Raw genomic sequence first — 25,061 nt, 5'->3', positions numbered from 1 at the left:
CTTAGCTACAAGAAAGGAAAATAAAATATTAATTCAAAATATTAATTACAGCAAGATTCTTCCTCCATTGCAGCCGACAAGCCACCAGTCTGCTGTGATGTCTGCAGCAGTGTGAAAAGATGAGCCTGACAATGAGATTTACACGCCTCAGCATAGGGGTGGGATCGATTGGGAATCAATAGACGATTGGCTAATTGATGACGCGGATGCATTGATCATAAACAATAGAAAAGCAGAGCTTTAATTTGATTCATCCACAGAATTAAGAGAATAAACAGAGCAGCTTTGCATGTGATTATTCAAACATGCCTGCACTTCTCTCTGTTATTTATTGATCATTGGATAAAATGATGACACAGTGACGTCTTCCCCTTGTTACAATTGTACCACAATATTCCCATAATTCCCAGCTTGTGGTTTCTTATTCTAAAGTGAGTTTTCAGTCAGTAGTCACTGGGCCTGATTGTATTTTTCATCACAGGCAGTTTGCTTCATTTACTTCTATATGGGATAATAAGCGCAGTCGATATGATCCCTCTGAGACGCCGTAGGTGTTACTGACTGTCTTTTTATTTTCCACGCGCTGTTTTTTTCTTTTCTTTCTTTCTTTCTTTTTGCTAAAGGCGGGAAATAAAAACCTCTCTGCGTCTTCATCATCATCACCGTCAGTCCACGTCTGACCTGCGTTTGGAGGGCTGGCACGAGCTGACACCCTGAAATAAAGCTCTCTCTCTCTCTCTCTCTCTCTCTCTCTCTCTCTCTCAGACTTTTGTTGAAGCCCAGTAATCACAAAAGTGCGCCCTCGTGCCCTTCATCCGCTCTCTAGCAGATGCAATTAATAGCGCGTCGCGTTAATTACACCTTCCTTTTTATTTAGGTGACTTGAAATTTCCCATTAGGCTCCCAGGAAGAAGAAGAAGAAGAAGAAAAAAAAAAACTCCTGTGTTGTGGCGCTGTGATGTGGTGAAAACACAGAGGACAGGATTGTCGGTGCTCTAGCGCCATCTAGCGCCATCAAGCATGAGCGGAGGGTGAGTCCAAGCTGTTCAGTCTGTTATTGTCTGTGAGGGTCTAAAATAAGTCAGAATTTATATTCATGATAATTAGGTGGAGATTCAGTAATTACATAATAGGTGTGAGAAAGATAGATGAGGCCTTAATGACAAGATTAGTCAGTTTCTGAGAAAGGTCAGTGGACATCACAGGTACACTCGTTGCTCGTACTTAAAACAGGCACAGTCCAATTTATATGGAAATATTATAGAGGAAAAAACATTCATGTCCATGTTTTTCTTGACTCAACTTGTGCCGAGACAATGAATAAAAAAATACATTAGTTGACAGACAGACAGACAGATGTCAAGTTCTGACATAATGAAATAATATAGTGCATTTCATTTCTGAGTTCCTCCGTTTACCATAAAACTGCACTTTCAAAAATCTGGATGCATTTTTCTTTGTTTAAGTAAAGGAATAAAAGAGTTTTAGTGACACGTGTCTCTTTTTATGGATGAGAGCAAAGTGTAAAACCTGAGAAATGATCCATTTTACATATAGTATAATAATGAGAGTGTTTATTAAAGATGAATATGACATGACACAAGAAAGAGCAAATGGACGCACAAACAAGAAAAAGTCAATAAGAAGTTGCTCATGCGTCCGTTTTTCATGTGCTTAAACCTGACTTTGACTCACTGTTACCAGTTACCCAATGATTACTTTATTAGAAAAAAATTAAATTGAGAAAAATCAGGCTGATACAATCACAATCATATCATGTAAGTTTAGATTTGATCATATTGACAACAGCTCATCATTAGAAAACTCTTCCATTGCAATATTTAGTTTTGGTAAACAATATTAACATTTCAGCTGATAATGTTTTTTTACTACAGAATTTCTGGGAGGTATTTATTTTTATCATTCTGTTCAGAAAACCCTCTGAAATGAATTACCTATGAACATGCTGCTAATTTCCTGAAGCCACGTGAAAGGTTCTAACAGCAACACATGGACCTGGGTATGTAAGTGATGGCTCGACAAGATTTCATTAATGACAGTTAATTTCTCAACAAGGTTACACAAGTCAGACTTGAAGACCATTAAAGGGTTAAGTCCATCTATTAAAAAAAGTTTTCCAAGTTGTGTAAGTTTTGTCAGTTTGACACGTCTGTAAACTAAATATCTTCATGGTTTTGGACCATTGATCAGGCAAACAAGCGACAGACCTTTTCATGAAAGACATTTGACATGTCACTGCATAAATAATAAAAAGAATGAAGGCTGAATTGCGTTCAACTGCTTCAGTTCAGCGTCCTGGTGTTGTGATCGCCGGCTCAATATCTCACAAACGGGGATACTTGAATAAAAAAGAAACTGCCGTTTAACACCTGACATTTTAAATAGACTCAACAATTCAATTCTGATTAATCATTGACAAAAATATTTGTTCGTTGCAGCCATAGACTCTTAAAAAAAGAGAGCTGTGGCAAGAGTCCTGCAGCAAGTAATCACACTAACCCACCCGAACTCCACGTCTCAGCCTTGCAGATTTGGTGCTCCTGTGAAAATCAAATGCTGAATGTGAAAGGACATCTCAGCGTGTAAAGCCTGTTCAGGCAAGCTGGCAACATCCTGCAGGGTATCAGCTCAAACTGTCTGAAGTGTCTTTTACACACATTTTTATCAGGTGATCGGGATGCTCTTTCCTTCTCCTCTCTCCATCTAGTCTGCATAAAAAAAAAAAAAAGGCCTCTCTGTGAGTCAACCTGTGTGTTTCTTTTTAAACGCTGCTGATCACCAACATTTTTCCAGCACACAGAAAAGGCCAGAGCCCCCAGCAATAGGTAATGAAGTGGGACATACTGGTGTCAAGTGAGCAATGCTGACTCAGCACAGTAAAACGCATTTTATCTGCAACGAGCAGATTCACGAAACTTGTTGGAAAAACTGACGAATATAATGCAGGCAGATATGTCTCTCAGTCTGTTTGAAGGAACAACATTAATACGTAATCCTACTCAGATCACACAGTGTGATTTGACATTGTGTGTAAAATCATGTTTTAATATGATTTCCTCTCGTCTAATTAATTTTGAAAATGAATGTTTTTATGACCAGCTTTATTTACCCCCCAGAGATCTCAATCTAATCTGTAAAAAGTTTCCCCGTCAGACATCATGTCCATCTCTGAATCGTGTGAAGATGAATCAGCCTTCTGTATCAATCACTTATTCAGTCTGTCTCTCTCTCTTTGCCCTCCACCTCCCCCCAGCACACAGATAACAGTGATACAAGCTCACGAGCTGAACATAATTCCACCATTTGACATTGTTGTTCTTCAATCTCACTCAGATGCATCGCAGCTAATTACACTTTGCACACTTAAGTACACAAATGCGTGTGTGCGTTCATTTGTAAACGAGTTATTGTTTAATTATAACTTCACATGAACTTTGCTGATCAGTGGGGCGAATCGTGTCTCCCCTTCAGCGCATAATTATTCAGGCTATAATTGCTCGGCCTGTTTGTGAAACATGCTCATCTCTCAGCGAGGCCATCGTGCACGGCTTCTGTGCCAGATCCTCTTTGAGAATGCCCATGAGCCTCTAAATGGTTTCCGTCAAAGGCTGCTGACAGGACAGGAAGCTTTAGATGGACAACAGGCATTGAAGTTATCAAAAATAATCAGCTCAAATCAATATGTCAATTTTTTCTGGTCTAGTATAAATGTATATGGAACTCAAAACATGATGGTTTCATGGTACGTTAATGCATAAAAAGTAACCCTAATTCAAGGGCCGGTAGATTTTTGGATTGACTCAATTGACTCAGTTTGAGCCAATGACAAAAACCGTTGAGGCAGTTCAAGACAAATCAGTAAGACGCGTTCAAAAGCTCAGAAAAAGACAGTAAGTGGACCTTGAGTTAAGGTTATTCTAACATCGGCACTGATCCTACAGTTGAAATGAGACCTGCTAAGGATTGTTTTTCCAAACTAAAAATAAAAAAATTACCAGCAGATTATGCATTTTAGAAAAACATGAAACATTTGTCATCTTATTAACCTTACTAAAACAACACACACACATACAGTATGTGCATGTGGGAGCTTAAAGTAGAAAACAAATAACTGATTTAAAGATGAAATGAAATTCTCAAGACTCTTCAGGTTAGCTTCAACATGCTCAGACCCTCTCACATATCCTGTCTTTACTCCATTTTTGTTCTCTTCTGTTGTGTACACTCTTTTCAATAATTCAGATGGGCAGACTTGTATCTCTGAAGTCCTTTTAAACGGTCTGTGGTGCAGAGACAGAGGTGAGAAATCTGCTGCGCTGCTTTATGGCACATAACAAGAAAAGAATGGTGTTCCCAACCTGGAGGTCGAGTCACCTCAAGATAAAGCTGTAGGGTCACAAAATGATTAAATGGATAAAAAAGAGAAGCCTTAATCTTTTTTTTTTCTTTCTTTTTTTTGCTGGGATACTTTCACCTCTTCAGGCTCCTAAAAAATCCTTCAAATGAAACAATGAACTCCCCATAGCTCACATCCACACGAGGCCATAACCTCTAACGAGGGATCACAAGTAGATGTTCCTACATTTTCAAGGGTCACAAGTCCGAAAGGTTGGACCTCAAGACTAGAGCAAACTCTCTGCAGTATCTATTCTTTGCTTTCAAGAAAGACAAGAACCTTGAAGCAGAAGGAGAAGCAACAACTCATCGTGACAGAAAACAACAGGTTTTAGACACCCAGTCTTAATTTTGACAAACACACAAGCTCTATTCCTGCAGCACTAGCATCAAATCAGTGTTATGAATTGTCGCAACTGTGGTGTCACTTATTTGTATTTGTTCAAGACAAAGTGTACAAATGAAAACTGTTATCCTCGTGGATTTAGACTTGGCTAAAAGAAACATCGCATCTCCGCTGTTTCCAAAAAGCTTCCCATGGATTAAAGTATTTAGATAGATCTGAAGGACTCAGCGCTGACATTCTCAACATCCTTAAAAACAAAACAAAAATAATAAGCTTTAGACACAGCAGTGCGACGACTGACAGGGATGTCTTCATTATTAGAGTCTAAGCCGAGAAACTAGAGAAGGAACACCAAGCCACATAATGATGGGTATCACGGCAAGGCCTCCCTCAGGCAGGTCTGAGGCCTGTCGAGTCCCAGCCTGAGGAGGGGCTCAGAGGAGGCCGACCACAGCACTCTGCAGACATGTGTCTCACTGAAGAGAAGACTATTACTGCACCGGTGGTGTGCTGCCATATTTGTCAAGGTATGTTCTGGTGTCACTCATGTGGTTTGTAGATAAGAGGGGAAGAGAAAGGAAAAAGAGAAGCGGCACGGGGCAACCTTGTGCCAGCATCCTAACCCTTCCCGTGTTTACATTTTAAATGGTGGATTTATTATTCAGGAACAACATCACCATCCATATATCCACCTTGCAGATTCATCAAGCAATGTCTGTAAGCTCTTGAAAGACAAATAAAAAGCTGAACTAATTGCTGTGGATCCCCCCCTGGATATATCAGCCTCATAGAGGAGCGTGACAGCGAGAAATCAAGCCGTAGCACAGAGCGGAAAGCCTCCATGAATCACGCTTGTATCCGCACTCACACGCAGAGCAGCAGAGGCGGCAGCAGTGGTGTTGTTGGCTGAGGAATAATCATTGGGGAGGCAGTCCAAATTAATACTTCAGCCGAGGCCGCCTCGTTCTCCGTCATTAGGGCACATTACAGGGCCACAATATACATCATTAAACCAGGCATAAACAATTCATTAAAAGGCCGTTAAGAAGACAAGCTAATGTCACTTCTCTCTGTGGTATTAATAGACTGTAAAATGGCAGAGGGTTAAGGCAAAAAGGATCATTCCGCCACAACTATCCAGTCAGTCATCCTGACTAATGGCTTCGCTAGTTGTTGTGGATTCAGTAGACGACCCTGCTTTTCCACCAATCACACTCACACGACTCTACTTAAGAAGCCTCAGCATGATACAGTAACACAGTTTTCATTTGTTTTGTCAGTGATGGTGTGATGCTCACTGAAGATTAAGGGACAAATGGAATATTAGCAACTTAATTCGCACACTTTGTTGTACAATCACGTTTCCTATAGTTTCCATGTTTCCAGGAGCTGTAAGAATTAAACAGAGCCACACAGACGCAGAGCCCGTTGTTATCAGCCTTCCGTTTATTTAAAATCTGGTGAAAGTGAAGCACCCAGTTTCATCATGACAGAGGCACAGTCTTTTCACACAACAGTGGCGTTCACACTGCAACGCAGGGAGCATCTCTGCATGTCCTACCAATGGCACAAAGGTTGATCACACATCCAGACCGGGAGAAGAGAGAATGCATATTCATTACAGAAAAAGCAGGGCCAGCTCGCTCACTCATGGCAGGAAGCTAAGACAACACAAATATTGGAACCAAACTGCTTCACCATGGTGTTCATTCTTAAATAGTCTGTCTTAACACATAAATGCTATCACTGATAGATGCTGTACACACTATACATTGTCACTGTTTTCATTGCAGAAGTAATTATCTCAAAATATAGATAGATACAGCCTGGATTGGGGATGGGCTAGGCGAATATGATGTATGCACTTCTTGGCTTCCAGTCAACCAGCTAGAATAAGGCTGCTGTCAGCCTCAGCCATCTGATTTCCACTCACTGAAGTAATATTTGCATCATCTGAATGGGAGGGCTGCTGTTTTCCACACCCATTCTGTTTAAAACACAACTCAGACTGGAAACAAACTCAAAATATATCTATTTCAACATACAGTAAAAAACAGCGAATACAAAGACAGTCCAACATTTGGGTGTTTAACATCAAACCCAGAATTTGATGAGAGGGATGATATCTATTTGAATTCAGGGCATCCGGCACAAAGATCGATTTAACCTAGCTTAGCACAAAGACAGGGAGCAGCAGGGAAACTGCTAGCATAAAGACTGTAGTCAGGATTTTAGAAAAACACAAGTTCATGAACTCTATTTGTGCTAAGCTAGGCTAAAGATCTAAAGATATACTTTCAGTCTGTGCTAAGCTAGGCTCAATTATGCCTCTATTCGCATACTTCTGCTTTTCACATAAGTGTCAATTATGGCAAAATGCACATGTACTGTGAGTACCCATGAAGCTGCTGCATTTAAAGTGGTTGCAATGAATACAGCAATATACAACTAAATATGTTTTATATGTTGCCTCCAACGTTCCTCTTCGGTGAATAAAAAGTGGTAAAATATTGCAATCATTATTTCCAATGTGCACAAGGCCAAACTTGAATTGAGGCCTGCCAACCTGCCGAAATTAGCACACTACACCAGGAAGTACATAGTATACACAGTGTAATACATGCAAAGTGTACCGGAAATATGAAATTTGAGACAAAGCAATAATTTAAGTCTTTGTGCTAGGCTAACAATATACTTTCAGCCTTTGTGCTAAGCTAGGCTAACGGTATACTTTCAGTCTTTGCTAAGCTAAGCTAAAGATATACTTTCAGTCTTTGTGCTAAGCTAAGCTAAAGATATACTTTCAGTCTTTATGCTAAGCTAAGCTAAAGATATACTTTCAGTCTTTGTGCTAAGGTAAGCTAAAGCAATAATTTAAGTCTTTGTGCTAAGCTAGGCTTTCTAATGCAGTGAGATCAAATCATCATCATTCCTCTCATTTGATTCTGGGCAAGAAAACAAAACGCTGTAGTTGTTTATGTATACATGAATGAATTTAAATAACATTTTTAATCACACAGGGAACTAATTGTAATAATTATTAACAAATAAATATAAATTATTATTTTGCATATTAATTTCCATGGCTGATATACAGTAAATGGCATATAAACTGGTCAAATACAGGTGTGGGGTTACAGACCAGGTTTCTGCGTATTACTTTGGTTGGGCAAAAAAGCAAAGCACTTCACTACAATCTATACCACACGGACGTCACACCACATTCAAACAGGAGTATAAGGCACAAATATTGACTAGTAGCATGTGCTTGAACGAAAACTTCAAGTTTTTTCAAAAAACAAAAAGAAATGCTTTTCTAGCACTTCTGCCACACTGCAACTGTGGCTTCATATATTACAAAATTTAAATAATCAAGAAACAGCAATATATTTTTTCACAATACAATTGCTGCAACATTCCACAGCCAATAATATTAATAATTGTGTCTTTGTTTCAGTTACATCAGTGCTGACTGATCATTTGTGTCATGTGTTTTGTCACTGACGGCAGGTAACCTCAAAAGGTGTCTTTAAAGATGTGCTGGTTTCTAGAGCAAAATAAAAAAAAATTAAAACCAGATGAAATATTAAAAACCCCTGAGTTACAGCACAAATACTGAGGTCACAGAGAGTATTTACATGATGTCATTTTAACAAACGATCCTCGCCTTTACAATTTAGCTTTGGAGTCAAAAGTCACCCACTATTCCCATAAAAGTACACAGACTGATGAAAACACAAAATAATTATCAACGACTATGACACCTTGTTTAATTTAGAGGGCAGCTTTAAACAGAAATGGACCTGAATCAGGCACTTTAGATCTGGTGTTTTCCTCTACAGATCTAATCCAAGTCTCAAGTTCAGCTTTACATAGGACTTGTATCATATGTTGAATTAAGAAGGCACCTACCACAACCTCTATTACAGATTAATTAACATATCATCATATCCATTTGAATGTGGTGAAACATTAACAGGAACATATTTCACCATGTTGGAGACTTCTCTGTGTTATACTTGACTTGCTGCATCACATCTGTCTGGTTGGACCTGAAATGATTAGTTTACTGGCAGAACATGAATCGCAAACTTTGCAAACTGTTTCAGTCATTTTCTTCTGAGCAAAATGCCAAAAAAAAAAAAAAAGTCACTGGTTTCAGGTTCTCCGCTGTGAGGATTTGCAGTTTTTCTTGGACTTATATCATCAATAATTGTATATCTTCGGGTTTTGGGCTGTCTGTCTGTGTGTTGATTTGATACTTTGGGTGTTTTTTTTCCCCCACGTGTAAATTAAAACAAACGTTGTTCCCGTCTGTTTTTTTCACAAGTTCTCACATTTGTTTTTGGATGAAAACATGTTGTCAGTGAATCTCAGGTGTGGGGCAATTGATGATGCGCTTCTTTTCAACATGAGATCCTCTTGTATGATTCAGCAACACAAATTAGCTTGTGCATACTTGCATTAAGGTTTGACTTGACACTTTGATATAAGGCTGCGCTCAACCTTATTTTTTTTTCACCTTTAGAGCTCCTATTACCTTCCAACCCAACAGGATCGAGAATGATTTATTAGAGTTAAATCAAGCTGGCTGCATGTTGACAGATGCCTTCAGAATGACCCTCTGGCGCTAAAACCGTCCATGATTGCTGCACATTCTGAAAAGGCACTGACCAAGAGCCACTATGAGTCTCTGCCTAACGAATCTTAATGTTGTTCTTCTCACAGTTTTTCACACTTGTTTTGTCCCTCCATGTTGTCCCAACAAGATGTTCAAGGGAGGACTGCTCACAAATGTTGCTTTGTTTTGTGTTTTATGCAGTACCAAGGCATATTTCCGAGCCTTGTGTTGCTTGGCAATACATAAGTGGTGATTCATATTCGGGGAAGATGTAGCAGCTTTACTGCAACAACCCTGATTTCAAGTGTCAAAAAAACAAAAAACAAAATAACAACTGAAGTCTCACGTTCTATAATCCTGTGACAAGGAGTCTGTAGTTGTTTGTGTTCGGTCAGTTAATCCAAAGAACCTCGTCATCCAGTGCAAATGCTTTATTTACTGACCGCTGAAAAGAAGGTCTTGTCTAAGAGAGATGTGGGCAGGTCAGAAAGCTCCTGCAGCATCTGACCTGACTCTTATTCACTTTGAGGCAGTGTCTGCTGGCAATCACTTCCCGTCCTCCGGACTGTGGATGATGAAATGAGACGACACCTGGGGTCACTGAGTGAAGCTCTTCTTGATGGCCACGTTGGGGAAGGAGCCTGAGAGCTCCTGGACGACCCGCATGTCTATCTGTGAGCAGAAAGAGACGTCCAGGAGGAGAAGTTGCGGACAAGACTGGAGGAGTTTCTTCAGCGAGGCAGCACTCACCAGCCGTGTACCTGTCAATTAGACAAGTCAGCAGGAATGAGAAGACAATGTAGAAGATGTGCTGCACAAAATACACTAGATGAACAGAGAAATAGAGCAATTTATTACAGCTATGACCAAATCTGAAAAAAATAAACTGCATCTGCACATTTCTGAGTGAATTCAATATTAATTCCAATGTGTCACTTGCTATATACTGTAGATTTACAATAAATACATACAATAGAGTCCAGACCCAAATAACATGCTTTAAGTTTAGCACTTTAACCACATGCTTTACCTTCCAGCATACAGACCTGCCCAACTACAGTAATAGCCACAAAACTGACACATCAGCATAGCCAGCCAGACTAACACTTGTCATGCCACTGTGCTGCTGAGCCCATCACCTTATGCAACTTCAACCAGAAGTGTTTGTGCACAAAAGTCTCTGCTGTGTGGTGCTGTTGCAACTTTGCCAAGCGAGCAAGATTTTATTCATACAAATATTAAGCAGATTATTCGGGTTTGCAGTTAACTTAATGCAAAGTGATGATTCAACTATGACCATGCAAAAAAAAAAAAGAAGAAATACAGAGAAATATATATACATAAACTGCCACGTTTCATGGCCGAATAATCAGCGAGCGATATGAATGAGTGATGATCAACATGTACCAACAGCATCACAGGTCATCATAATGAAAAAGAAAACCGTCATACTGTCTGAAACTTCCATGGAAATGTTTTTTCAAGAACATGTACAAATTAAATGGACTATACAAAAAATATTTCCATGCTCTATGATGATGGAACAAGAGAACAATGTTTTGATATTTGTGTGGCTTTGATTCGTCAGACCACATCCCACACACGAATAATGTATGTGAAAAACATCGAAATAAAATAGCTCATGACCATAAATGACTAATAAATGACAAATGTTTGTGAAGGGACGTCCACATGTGTGAGGTAACAGCTTACCCAGTATGTCGAGGTGCTGCAGCGACAGGCAGCTGGCCGCCAGCTCCTCGATGTCTGAGTCGCAGACGGTGCGGTTGGCGGTGAGGAACAGTTTGCGTAAGCGGGGAAGGCTGCGGGCGAGGTGCTGGAAACACCCGGTGCTGCTCTGCAGTGTGGGACACCAGCCCAGGTCCAACTCCTCCAGCATCCTGAGCAAGCACAGACCACGCAGGAGAGTAATGGGGTGACTCAGTCCATAAATTTATTTCACATTCAATGAAAAACACATCTGATTTGTCACTGTGGGCGACAGCTACAGGACTGAGGAGTTTATGTCCAGGACGTGCTGACTGCATTCTAAATAAACAAGGCTTAATTATTATGTGTTGCCTTTTAAAAACTGATAGCTCTCATGTGATAGAAGTTTAACAAACAGGAGGTAAGCCTTTACGGGTGTCTACACTATATTTCCATTGTGTAGTGAGACATTTCATCTGCTAGATTGCTTTAAAGCACAAAGAAAGAGGACATTGCTGTCCCAGCACAGACAAAGAGAAATGGAAAAATCAATCCTGTTCATTCTCCTCAGTGAGGACAAGTAGAAGACATTTTTTACAGCGCTGAACACGCTGGTGTTACCAACCTGCAGCCAGAGACGAGCTCGGCCAGGCCTCGATCAGTCAGGTTTCTGCAGCGCCACAGGTCCAGTGAGCAGAGTGAGCGGCAGCGAGCGGCCAGCATGCTGGCTACAACGTCATAGTCCTCAATCTGCAGGAGGCACAGGCAGCAGTTAACATCTAACAAATGGATCTTCAGAATATGCATCTCTACAGCAGCCTCCTTAAATAGTCCAGTTGATTCAGAGGATGTGATTTTAAATGGTTACTAAGGCTGTGTGACTGTCATAAGAAACGTTACCAAGAGGCAGTGATTCTGTGGTCTTTGCTTCAGCTTGTGTAGATACCATTAAATGCTTTTCCTCTGTGGCAGGCAGCCACAGAATTCAATAATTTGCCTCTAGGAGGTCATACAGGACTGAGAATATGATGCTGGGAGAAGTAATGAGTGAGTCGGTAGCCATTTCCCTCAAATTATCTTGTGCATTTTGAGCAAAAATCTGAAAAGTAGCGATAATAAAAAGCTGATTAGCTGTATCGGCTGGTTTGAGGGACATAACCTGACTTCCTCAAGAGAGAACAAAGCACTAACAGAGAACACCTTCACCAGAATAAATGAAATAGTCTTTCAAGAACTGATTTGTGTTTGCGAAGCTGTTATTGTTCTTTGGTGTCAGGTAATGTTGCCCATATTTCATCCTTTCATCCCAAGATGAAAGCAAAGAAATGCAATTTAACAGCCACACAGACGGTGCAGGGACTTCAGCCATAGAAATGACAGCAAGCAGAACATTTTTCTGAGTTAGCAGTGGACGGATATTAAAACTTTTGGCTGAAAGAGCTGTCATTATGTATTTCCATTGCCGGGTGTTGCATATCTTCGTTATCGATGATGACACTTATGCTTTAAGAAAGAGCACAAGAGGAAACTGCACTGAAATGTTGAGGTTCCTTTCACGTAGTCTGACTTGCTGCCTCGTAATTTGCATCAACTATCCATCAACTGGATGGAAACTTGGCTGGTGACAAGGTGGGTGGGTGAGTTACTGAGTCACTCAGTCAGACAGAGGACAGGTGAGTGAAAATCACTCAGCAAATGAGGAAAATATGTGTACAGTGAGTTGTCCTTTCTTTTGGACTTTTGGAATGATTTTTTAAAAAGAGAGGCATTGAATCTACCACGCCACTATCACAAGGAGACCTTTTTACATATGTGTGTATCATCCACTAATGTTTTAACAGTGTTGTGAAATGAGGCTCAAGATAAAATTTCCAGCCAAGGATGAACAATAAAGTATTCACCTAAATGTTGTTCAGTTCATTATCGCTGGCTTCGTTTGCTTTACACCCAAACAGTTTATTGTTAGCAGCTCAATTACTGCTACGGATGTCTCTGCCATCTTTTGGACAAGCTGCTATTCAACAAGGACACATGGAAGGTTGTGTGTTTAACAGACTGTGCTTTATTTGGACTTCTCCTTCTGTGCGTGTGTGTGTGTTTGTGTGTGTGTGTGTGTGTGTGTGCATTCTCACCCTCACACAGCTCCCGAGGTTGAGGTGTCTCAGCTCTATGCAGAAAGTCAGGATGCTCAGAATAGCTGTTTGCTGCAGAGACAACAACAGGAAGACAAAGATGCAGAGTTGCCTCATTATATATGTCTCAGGACATAACAAAAAGAAAAAAAAAATCAATGAGGAAAACACGGCGATAAGACAGAGAAAAAAGGAAACTTCACTTAAATAACTGTTGCGTGTGAGCCACATGTTCAACACCAACCTAACCCCAGGCATCTTATCTGTAAATCTAAAAGGTGTACATTAAAATAACGATATACGTTTAAATAACAGCAACACGTTCAGTCACGTCACCCAAAGTTCCACCTAAGTGATTTCCTGTCTGCTGCCTGGCACACTCGTGTAACACTTATTGTATTTAAGAGAATTTAATATGGCACAACAGATAGTTTTTACGTCTCCTCACAGAGTCGAGCGCAGTGAGGACAGACGCCTCTCCAGTGGCACTGCAGCTTGGATAGAGATATGGGAATTCAACACTGCAACTGCCAACACATGTACCTCAGTGGCAGGAGAAAAGTGTGAGACATGAAAGTGAAAGCCTTTTGTGCGAGTGTGCAAGTGTGCGTGCGTGCGGGCTCGAGTCTGTCGCTGGCATCTTTATAAACACCTCTCTCCGGCAAGCTAGCCATTTAATTAGAGCAGTGACAGGGTAATGACAGCTGAGATGTCAGGGCCTCAAACAGACACACAGCTCGCTCTGTCTGCCTGGGTATAAACAACCTGCAGCATGCTGCCTGGCTCCACCGCAGAAACTCTACACTGCCTCCTGCCCACAACGGCGCTCTGAAACATGACAAACACTGAAGAAACACTGAGGAGCAACACCAAAACACAAGACAGCGATTTTACACGACAGACAGGCCTGAACCTGAAGCAGTGTGTGTCTTTTAGGCCCCCTGGGATCTGAGTTGACTCGGTTCATCTTAAAAGAGACAGAGTGTGATACACCCTACATGAAAGTCTTATCTCATGGCCAAGCTTCTGAAAGTTTTACTAGACTGAAGTGAAACCTTTACATTCATTTGTCGTACTGATGAAGATATTCAGCATGTAAAGACTTTGATTCAATCTTTGTTTTTTCTGTGAAATGCTAGAGACACCAAAAACAGGGACACCACTGTTTGGTTGGACTACTCACAGCTCATAGATCTACAGTATGAAACTGGTGATGGGGTTATGAGTAGGCATAACTTGGCTGTAAAAGGGTCACCAGCTAAAACACCAAGTCTCGCATCGTCTGGAGGGTGTATTGTATTTGACTGTATGCATATCTAGCTACCTAGCAGACACAGCCAAAGTATATTTGTTTTGTTCCAAACAGTTACTGATAAAGACTCAATCGTCTCTTCTACCAACACTAAATAAATTTGCTCTGCAAAACGTCTGCATTTGAGAGAGGAAATTATTTCACTGCGGAAAAATAAAACTGAACCGTGATGGTAAAAAAGTGAAGCATCCAGCAGGGAAGGAAGACTGACCATAAAATGGCTTTGTTTCTGCTGCAAAGCTAAAACGCTCAGACGTCAAAGCATTTCACTGCTGGTAATGTGAACATTCACCAAAGTCTTTTTTGTGCCTTGTTATTAGCATACAGATGTGATTTATCCATCTGACTGCTAATTAGCCCAGCATCTGATCTTTAGTAGTGACTTGTGATGGTTTCGGTTACTCGTGTTCTTGACCAGCTCACATCATAGTTGTGTCAGAAGATAGAAATAGAGTAAAGAGTAAACTGAATGAAAGCAGCAACAAAGTCACACATTAACACATACATTGAATTAAATTCAAGATTTAAAATATTTTAACTGACCCTTGCAAAACAAACAAACAAACAAACAATGTCTCTTAACCAGCTGACACAGTTTTAAAGACTAGTTTACTCAGGAAAAACGTATGGCAGCTGCATTTATGAGCAAACATCCTACAAATGCTCAGAAAATGCAGAATTTGAAGTGTTTGCTTCATCACAGAAAACTGACCTGTTCCCAAAATCACAAACTTCCCCAAGAAATATATAGAATTCCCTGAACCTTTCCCTCTAAATGTTACCTGCTATTATATTTTAACAAGGCAATGACTAGAGGAAATCTTTCAATGAAGTAGGGTTAAGTTTTTAAAATCTTACAGACCTTGAAAATTAATTCCTAATGTGATCTCTCTCTAGATTTATTAACACTGGCAATTGACCAATTGACCTTGCAGGTCTACAAGGTAACTAAGCAACCTGCATATTCCAATATTACAAACCTCAAGGCCAACCATTTAGGATACAAACATATCATTAATCAAGCAACAGTCTATCTCCTGTGTTTGGACAGGACAGATGTAACTGTGCAGGTGAAAATGTCATTTTATATGTGGTTTCCCAGATACACTGTTGACCGTGTGTACCTCTATCTTGGTCCGGTAGAGCACCAGCCTGCGGAGGCGTGTTAGTTTGGAGATGTGTGTGAAGGCCTGCGAGTTGAGGCGGTCGCAGGAGGACAGGTTGAGCTCCTGCAGCCCCGGACAAGTCTGAGAGACGACCTCCATGCAGGCCTCATTCAGGAAGTGGCAGCACGACAGCTCCAGGCAGACAAGGCTGAGACCACAGGCCTTCATGAAGCTGAGGAGGAATAGACGAGAGAGAGGGGAACACATGAGGTGAAGTAGATCACCCTTTAACATGATCTCCATTTTCCTGTTGTGAATTACTGAAAAAGTTTCCCTCCCTCAAAACAAACAAATGTGCTTGTGAGTGTTTGCTAGTTCCCCAAGGTCATCTCTTTGTTTTCCGGCACTCAAGACTAGCTGACAGTCTGACCTGCTGAAGCCAGTCAGGGTGAGAGCCCCGCGGTTGCCGGTCCAGGACAGGTTGAGCCTCTGGAGGAGGGTGCAGCGGCTCTGCAGGTGTCCGAGAGAGGCGTCACTCAGCCGGCCCCAGTAGGGCTGCAGACTCAGCTGGGTGTACTGCAGCGGGTCGCAGCAGTGCTGGTGCAGCAGTTTACAGCTCTGGGCCAGACGGCTGAGGTCTGGCAGGGTCAGGTGGCTCAGTATCAGCTGGATGAGCTGTGGATGGAAGATGGGGAGCGGGGTTAAGAGAGGAGAGGAGAAAAGAAGAGAGAAGGAGAGTGGGAAAGGCAGCAAAAAGAAGAAAGACAAAACAAAACTGTTAGATCTGGTAGGGGAATGTAGCAGGAAGCAAAGCGTATGGAACCTTAAAGAGTAGTAGAAACTAGAAGACAACAGAGAATAACAGAGTAGAGTAGAGAATGTTAATTGCGTCCCCTCTGTCAGGCAGATCTAAATAGTGGTTATCTGGGACACAAAGCACTGATAGCAGGATCAGTGGCGAGGTGAGCTGGCTTGTTTTGCACGGCGTTCGTGTGCCTCTCAAAGAGAAAGAATGACTGTGCCCGTGTGAGTGTGTATTGCAGTGAATTAACAATACACGGTGTTCAGGCGGGTATCAGCTGACAGATAATAGCTATATTGTGTTTCTGAAACAAACACACGGCGGTTGTGAAGACTGCTGTTAATGGCAGCGGTTTGGAGAGCAGATAAGAGAAGGAAAATCAAGAGTACTGCCGGTGTTTTGAAGCTCGCCTCAGACAACTTGATACGTCTGCGTGGCATGAAAATGACTATGTCCGCGAGAGCATGCGAGATCAAGTGTCACAATGGGTCCAAGCTACAATGTTCATGTGTTTGTGTGGAATATTGGGAAATACAGAGCACACCCAGGGGCAAACTTGATGATTTTAGGGTTAACTGGTGCTACTGACCTTAGGGGTAAGTTATGATCATCATCAGCAGTCGATTTATACAAGTGATTCTGAGAATGTAAATAATATACATTATTTTTAGGGGACAAATTGAGGTAAATCGTTTTGTTCGATTTTTCTATGGCAGGCTAGTCCTGAAACAAAGGAGTCAATGGACTCCTTGACTGATAAAAAAAATATGCACTCTCTGGTTCCTGCTTCTTAAATTGGAGGAATTTCTGCTTTCCTCTAGATGTGTTTGGATTTTTGGACATTTAAAGCCAAATATAAATTTTTTTGTAGGGATTTTTCACTACATAATAACATTATATAGATTAAAAGATGGCGAAAGCAATCAACAGATTCATAGATAGTTGGAAATAATTGTTAAATTGGGCCTACAGTGCAGCAAAAAAACTGAAAACTCTGTGAGCTTTCTAAAAAATAAACGCAGTCAGTCAGATTTATGCTTCTAAAGTAACATTTTGTTTAATTCAAGTTGCTTCTTTTCATGCTTAAATCCAAAAAACACCCAGACACCTGCTTTGAGATTTACTGGCACTGACTTAAAGGTACCCTGTTGAGTTTTTGTCCTCCAGCAGCACTGGCACTGATCTACAGGTGGCAGTAATGAGCTGAGAAATGCTGGGCAGTGAAGAAGAGGACTGCAAATTAGTAAATAATCTAAAATTTAAAAACACACACAAATGTTTTATGGGGGGAAAAAAAGCAAACGCATGTCTGTTAGAGTTCAAGGAGTATTTTGGTGAGCAACACTTAATGTAAACCTAACTTTGATTTGCTTACAAGGAAACTCCACAGTTTCCACTTTTAATGGCACCCAGCAGTACTAATGTGGGTGCTGATAGAATTGTAGGACACCTCAACCTAATGTTCAGAAAAATCCTAACCCCAAAAAGAGTGACACTATCACTTCTGAACAACAAAAAATGACTCTTGTTGTCCTGCAGTCTATCTACTCTTTGACCCAGGCCTGAGTGACTCAGTGTACACATCATTAAGGTCTGTAATCACCTCATATGGCAGTTTGTCAAAGTAGCCATTGCCTGTCCTCTGATGCTTGCTGTCTCTGAATGGACCTCCCACATCAGACAGCTCCTCCTCGCTGTCACTCAGGTCACTAATGTCGATCACAGGCATCTTATAGAGGGCCAGCATGGGCCTCTCTTTTACCCCGCGCAGGATGACGGCGTCCAGCTCGGTGTAGTAGTCCAGCAGAGAGCTGTTGACCTCCAGACGCAGCAGGTTGGTGGGGAAGTTGATATGCTTGATGGTTGGGGAAAACTGGCGTGCCTGGGGTGTCAGCATCTTGGTGGGCTCCCCTGACCACAGCACCTCCCACCTGGACAGAAGAAAATGTTTGGGAGAGTTCCACTGTAAAGCCACAACATAGACCACACTTTTTTATTTTCCTTGATTTTTGGGCTCCAGTCTACCTACAATTCTGAACAGTATCCACTGAACCTGTGCACTCATTTATATAACTCAACAGTGGCACTATAGAGCTTTTATATGCAGCACTCAAAATTAAGGATGTCCTGTTGTCCTGGAGGGAATAAAAATACCAGCTGGGACTCAAAGATACCGTGTGACAGGTAACTTATCATAAAAAAAAGTAAATTGTCAAAGAGGCATTATTTGGATAAACCGAGCGCATACTGGGAATCTAAATAGTAACTTTCTCGCCTCAAAAAATATGAATTAATGTTTTATTTACAGTCCTACTGTGAATATAAATGGCTGTTACTTTTTGTTGCATCTTTGTGCTATTTTTTATTTTTTGTTTCCCATCAAGCTTGCTGCAGCAGACCAGAGGTCAGCCAAGTTCCAAGTATCAGAACTCATCTGCTATCATCAGACTTCAATTTAGCATTCAGAACTTAAATTCTGGACAAGGTTTAGTCTAGGGCAGTTTAAAGTTGAAAAGTTATGGAACACTGAGGAAAAAGGTTCATTTGAAGCTCTGATTTTCTGCCTTTATAACACCTGACCACATTCATTATTCATCAGGATTGAGTACTCTGACTTTTGTCTCACATCTTCAGCTGCTGGCTCAGTGTTTCTAAGCTTGTTTTGTGCGCTTCATGCACTGAATCCAATGCACAATGACCTCTGTGGAAAAAAGCCTTGGTGTTGGAGACCATGCCTCATTCACAACTTCACAGACTGCTGGTTTGGCAAAAAAAAAAAACCCAGCAAAGACTTATGAAGGACAATTGGTGGGCAGGGATAGCCCCACCCTGCTGTCCACACTGCTGATATACAGATGATATGAGTTATACTCTGATTAAGGTGTGATTATAAAGTAGGGTTTTTATTATTATTATTATTATTATTATTATTATTATTATTATTATTATCCTTTTTTTATATTTTTTTCAACAGGTAAAGGTCCCATGTTGACACTAGGTGCAAATCTATAGTTTTCTGGTACTGTGTACTGGTATAACAAAGAGATATGTTTCAACAACTTTTATTGTAGAAACTAATCCTACACCAGATCACACCAGATGGCATTTGAAAATTGATTTCTTTGTAGCATGATGACCTTCTATTCAGTGCCCCATATGCAGACTGCTAAAGTTCTTGATCTACATTTAATTAAGCACGCAGATATTTAATGTTCAAACTGATAAACTTCATGTTTTTTCTCATTATACAGACAATTCTGAATTTGATGGCTGTAACACATTCCAAAAATGTTGTGATGGGGCAACAAAAGCCTGTGAAATGTAAAAATGATAAAAACATCTGTTTGCATCATTGCAAAGTAAAGAGGTTAAATGGTAACAGATGTCAGACAGTGTCATGATTGGGTATAAAGGGAGCATCCTTGTTCAGTTTATCACAAGCAATGCAGGGGCAAATAGTCCAACAGTTTAAGAACAATGTTTCTCAACACACAATTAGTGTCCATGGCATTGTTAACTTGAGTTAATGCTAAACAGGTACACGCTTCCATCCAGATGACGTCATGCTTATTTTGGCAAGAAAATGCCAAGCCACATTCTGCATTCAGCAAAAGGCTTTGTAATAAAAGTGTGCAGGTATTAGACGGGTCTGTCATCAGTGCAGACTTGTTCCCCACTGAGAATCTGTGGTTGCATTATAAAGCGAAAAATACGAGAATGCAGACCCCAGACAGTTGAGGGACTGTCTTCATTCAGTATATCAAGCAAGAATGGGAAAGAAATTCACTTTCAAACTGTATCACAGTGGTAAACATGATCCTTTAAACATTACATGTTGTGTCTTTGCACAGCATTCAACTGAATATAGGTCAAAAGGCTTTTTTGGAATTGGGGTAGTAAAAGCACAAGAAACTGAAGTTCATTATAATTATATAACTGCTATATGAGTTTACTGACAATTAATTTAGTACATGTCCAGAAATGTATTAAAATATAAATAATTTTCCAAAAAAATCCAATATTTTAGTCACTGAACCTTTTATCCTCTGTGGAATACATTGATGAGGGATTATTGCACAAATTACAAATTGGGACAAACTGGGATTTGGCTCACAGTGTCATTTGTGTGTTCAGTGTGTTCATGAATATGTAGCTCTCGGCTTGTTACGGAGAGCGGCTCTGCCAAAGTAATAAAAGTTGGCCCTGCTTACTTCTGATTTGCTCAGGTTAGTTCCATCAAAGTAGCTACCTTCTGAACACCTTCCTCGTACTTTTTCCTCAGCACCTTCCAGGGTCATCAGAAGGCAAATTCACATCAGTCCATTTATTAATCAAACACTACTCTCACACTGAATGATGATCACCATCCAAGTATTAATAGCTTTTCATCTGTGTGGCTCTCCTTTGTTTGATTAAAGAGAAGAAAAACCTTTTACCAACTCAAGTGAACCGGTGAAGCTGTGATGTTTCAAGAGACCGTTGATAAAGATGATGGTAATAAAACGGTGCTCCTTCATGTCCTTATATTGAATGATGATTGCCCACTCTGCCCTGTATTTTACTACCTTTAATTTTCTGTTAGTTTTGTCTACATCATTTTACTTCGCTAGACTATTACCATTAAAACTTGGTTTCATTGTTAGATTACAGAAAGCGCTCTGCTTGGACACAATGGAAGATGAAACAATTTCCTAAAGTAGTCATAAACATTATTCATAGAGCATTTTTTAATGACATGTTTTACAAACAAAGGAAAAGAATAAAAGGACAGAGCCAATTTGATAAAGAATACAAAAGCCAGGCATCAATTTTTAAGAGCATAATGCAAGTAATAAACATGGAGTAATTCAAATAATGCCTGTAATGTCTCCTGGGCTCATTCCAAAAACTGACTTCTACTTCAAAATTGTGAGAGCAGTGTAGAGCAGTAAGAATGACCAGTGCTGGGTTTCAGTACAGAGGACTGTCTTTACCTGACATCAGTAGGTGGGTTCTGGGAGAAAGGGTTGTAAGAGCAGGCCAGAATCTGGACGATGGCTCCAGGGTAATAAGTCTCAAGCACTTCCACTGCTGTAGGGTAGACCGGTTCCTCAAAGCCCAGTTCAATATAATCCTGGCTGTGGAAACCTTTAGGGGTGCGGCGGAAAGGCGGTGGAGCACTGGCACATTGTTCCCACCACGTCCCATAAGCTCTGAATACAGCAGTCTGAGTGAAGTCTCCTGAGCTGGGGTAAACATTAGGTACACCGGCCAGGTTCCACATGGTGTAGGACATGCTATTCTCACTGCCATAGTGGGAGCTGAAGTCCAAAACCTCTTTGGCATACTGCTCAACTTCCACACTGACTGGCAACACAGCCCGCTGGCCAGACTCCACGGCTCTCCGACTGGTCAGAGCCTCGCCTCGAGTCCCACTCCTGGAGCGTCGCCGCAGACAGATATAGTAAAACATGCTCAAGAGGGTTAACATGGGGGCAGTGGGGAGAAACGGAGGCTATTGGGAGGAAGAGCCTCCACCTACTGGAAGCACACTGCCTCAGGGGCTGGGGGTGTACAACGTGCAGGCTAGAGGCCCAGCTGCATGCATGACCTGTAGGTTAGGCAGAGACAAACACATACACAAGTGAGAACAGCAAGTCTGAAGCACCACAGAGTACAACCCCTGGTCCTCATATAAAATTATGAATGCAAATACCTGTCTATTTAACAAGGTGTAAGGGAAGGAAGGTGTGTCAACCTGATCTTATTGCATGAAAATCGACAGATCCTACTTTCAGAGGACAGGGCAAAGTTTACTGATGGGAGGTGTGGCTGGAGGTGCTTTTAAAGCTTACTGACAAGAACATGACATCCTGCAATAAGAGGGTCTTACTTAGCAAACACCAAGCAGTAGACACTGCCTATCTCCAAGTTGCCACAGCTACCTTATCAGAAACAGGTAGCCCAGTACCACTGCTTGCACATGACGGAAAAATACCCATTTTTATTAACAAGCAGTTCTCATGATAACAGCATGCAGGAAGGGAAGTATACTTAGCGGAATATGAGAGCACACTTATCAGGAGAAACTGGAAAAGCCAAAATGCACGTAAACACCCCAAAGCATCAAAAAGCTGGAGCGTGTACTTTCTCAAAAGGCAGGTATCCTGCAGGGTTTGACAGCTACTTCACACCTGGTGTCTGGAACACACACACACACACACAATGAGTGGCTGATGTGGACACTCAGGACTGACGGGGACAAAAACCTGCAGGACCTGGAATCATGGTCTGGGATCTGACAACAACCCTGTTATGTAGGTTTCTAGCATGACTTCGTTTAACTGAAGTTTAGTTTCAGCCGTGGAGCTTTAAGTTACACACCAAGCCTGACAGGTGCAGCCTGTGATCCAAGGATCAGTCCCTTCAAAACAGGACTGACTGTCACATACTGGATAAATGACATCAAAGCTGTTAGTGTATGCAAAGATTTAGTATGAATCATTTCACAATCACTGACATGAAACAAGTTCTAATGTCGCACACACACAAAAGACATGTAGCCGTACATGTACATGTCGGTAACAGTAATAATGTCGCTTTATAGGTGCTAATGATAAATGATAATAACGTTACAGTTAAGAATGAACGTTAGCCGAGTTTGTCGCTGTGCTAATGCAGCTACACTGACCAAAACATGGCTAACTTTAAAAGCATTTCCAGTTTCACGTCACACTCACGTCCACGTAGTTAACGTTAAGCGAAGTAACCGACGCTTCATGAAAGCCTCGGTTTAGTAAGACCACTAAAATGAGTATCAGTGAGGTAGCTGTCCAACACTAGCCGGAAGAGGCGAGCTTATGTTGTTGGTGTTACATAGCCACCGTAAGCTAGCTAGCCCAGAGACAAGCTGAGCTGTCAGAGCAGAGCTGTTAGCTTCCGTAGCTAGCTTTGAATAATGAAGCAGTCAAACAAAACAGGACACAGTTTAAATTTACGGTATGCGTAGATCGATATATCCATTCATGAAGAGCAATGATCAACAGTCCTCTTCTTCCTTTCAGGATATTTCAACACCAAACACCGTTCCTGCTTTTACCTTGTGGTGCCTTCCTGTACAGTCGGACATTTCATTCACTCATTAAGGGGACGATGTTGCCAACTCTGTAATCTGTAAACAGTGCAGGGAATACCCAGGCTTTGTATGGTTTTAAAGTTGTGGACGGTATGTTTAAAAGACAATGTTAATTTCTGCAAAATGTTGTGTCATTAGTAGAGAATAAAAGCGAAATATTCTGAAGAACAGCTATTTATTCTTTTTGTTGAACTGCTTGTTCAAGAAAACCCCAAATGTCGCTTAATGTTTAAAAGATTACGGAAGAAAAGAAACTGTGTCATCTTTATTTTGACAGTTTGGTTCATATTGCCTTATGGAGTATGTGGATTATAAAAAGTTGATAATTAACGGAGTTACGTTGGAACATTAAAAGCAGCACTCATTTCCGGATAACATATTATCAACATCCGGTCAGCATTATTTAAAGCAAGCATAGATAGATAGATAGATAGATAGATAGATAGATAGATAGATAGATAGATAGATAGATAGATAGATAGAAATTGTCTCTCTTTCTCTCTTTTTTTCTTCTAACATAGATCACATAGATTTAAATTTGTTAAACCCCAACCATTATAATCTGTATTATTGCTATGAATATTCACAAGTATACAATGCATGTGACTACAGAACTTTTCTCCCTAGATTACCATTTCACAGTGTCAGCAGATATTGTTCTGGTTTATTTTAGATAAGCCTCTTTCTCAGATATTTTACCTTGCTAAAATGTCTTAATGTCACTTATAATAGCTGATATCAATGTGTTTTGGGAAATATTTGACTATCACCCAAATTAGTAGTGCTCATTTTCAAACACACCCCTAGATAAACTTGAAGAATCAAGCCATACGGTATGGGCAGTATTATTAACACAGAGAGACTAATCATGTTTTTCTGAATGTTTTTTTTTTAATTTTTTTATTTACATCAAGTGAATTGAACAAATACAACAACGAGCACTACACAAAATTTTCACAGAGAGGAGTTTCGCCCCGTCTCTGTGTCGTCTTCATCCACGAAACAGCAGCAGATGTATTTTTTAATCCAATTCAAAAATCGACTTTTCTTTGTCTTGTTGACTACTGAAAAAGCAAAAGAGGTCAGTCAGTCACCTGAACTAATCACAGCAAAAGTAACATTTAAACACAGAGTAAATGGACCTGATGGCTCAGGCACAAGTCAGCATGAATAATGATTCCTACCTGTCGTGGTGTTGAAGGATTCATCGACCTTCACTAGCTGCCCCGTGATGGTCAACTCTTCCTGCACTGATGAGATTGCAGGAGGTTCATCAGAGTTGGTCAGAGGACACAATGGAGTAGAAACCACAGCCGAGTCTGGTTCTAGACTGGCAGTGTGGGCAGGAGGCTCGTCAGTAGTGGTCAGAGGACATGGTGCAGTAGAAACCACAGCCAAGTCTGGTTCTGGACTGGCAGTGTGGGCAGGAGGTTCATCAGTGGTGGTCAGAGGACACAATGGAGTAGAAACCACAGCCGAGTCTGGTTCTGGACTGGCAGTGT

The 25,061-nt window shown here is 40.9% G+C and overlaps 1 protein-coding gene across 4 annotated transcripts; it reads right to left on the bottom strand.

Annotated features, from left to right (window-relative positions):
- Positions 1-6,187: 6,187 nt before the first annotated feature.
- fbxl4 (F-box and leucine-rich repeat protein 4) lies at positions 6,188-23,614 on the bottom strand. Of its 4 annotated transcripts, none has more exons than XM_027286927.1 (9): positions 23,524-23,614; positions 21,419-22,035; positions 18,049-18,376; positions 16,074-16,318; positions 15,662-15,875; positions 13,226-13,297; positions 11,719-11,843; positions 11,097-11,284; positions 6,188-10,144 (listed from the first exon to the last, which is right to left on the bottom strand). In XM_027286927.1, exons 2-9 carry the CDS (start codon positions 21,913-21,915, stop codon positions 9,981-9,983), a joined length of 1,833 nt encoding a protein of 610 aa, XP_027142728.1. In that variant the 5' UTR covers positions 21,916-22,035; positions 23,524-23,614; the 3' UTR covers positions 6,188-9,980. The 4 variants fall into 4 exon arrangements, with proteins under 4 accessions (XP_027142728.1, XP_027142727.1, XP_027142730.1 ...); XM_027286926.1 differs by having other exon boundaries at positions 23,423-23,577; XM_027286929.1 differs by lacking the exon at positions 23,524-23,614 and adding an exon at positions 23,165-23,416.
- Positions 23,615-25,061: the final 1,447 nt, after the last annotated feature.

This window comes from Larimichthys crocea, chromosome XIII, assembly GCF_000972845.2.
Source record: "Larimichthys crocea isolate SSNF chromosome XIII, L_crocea_2.0, whole genome shotgun sequence".
Lineage (NCBI taxonomy): Eukaryota > Metazoa > Chordata > Actinopteri > Sciaenidae > Larimichthys > Larimichthys crocea.
Note: the sequence above shows the minus strand (reverse complement) of the source record. Positions and strands in the feature narration are given on the sequence as shown.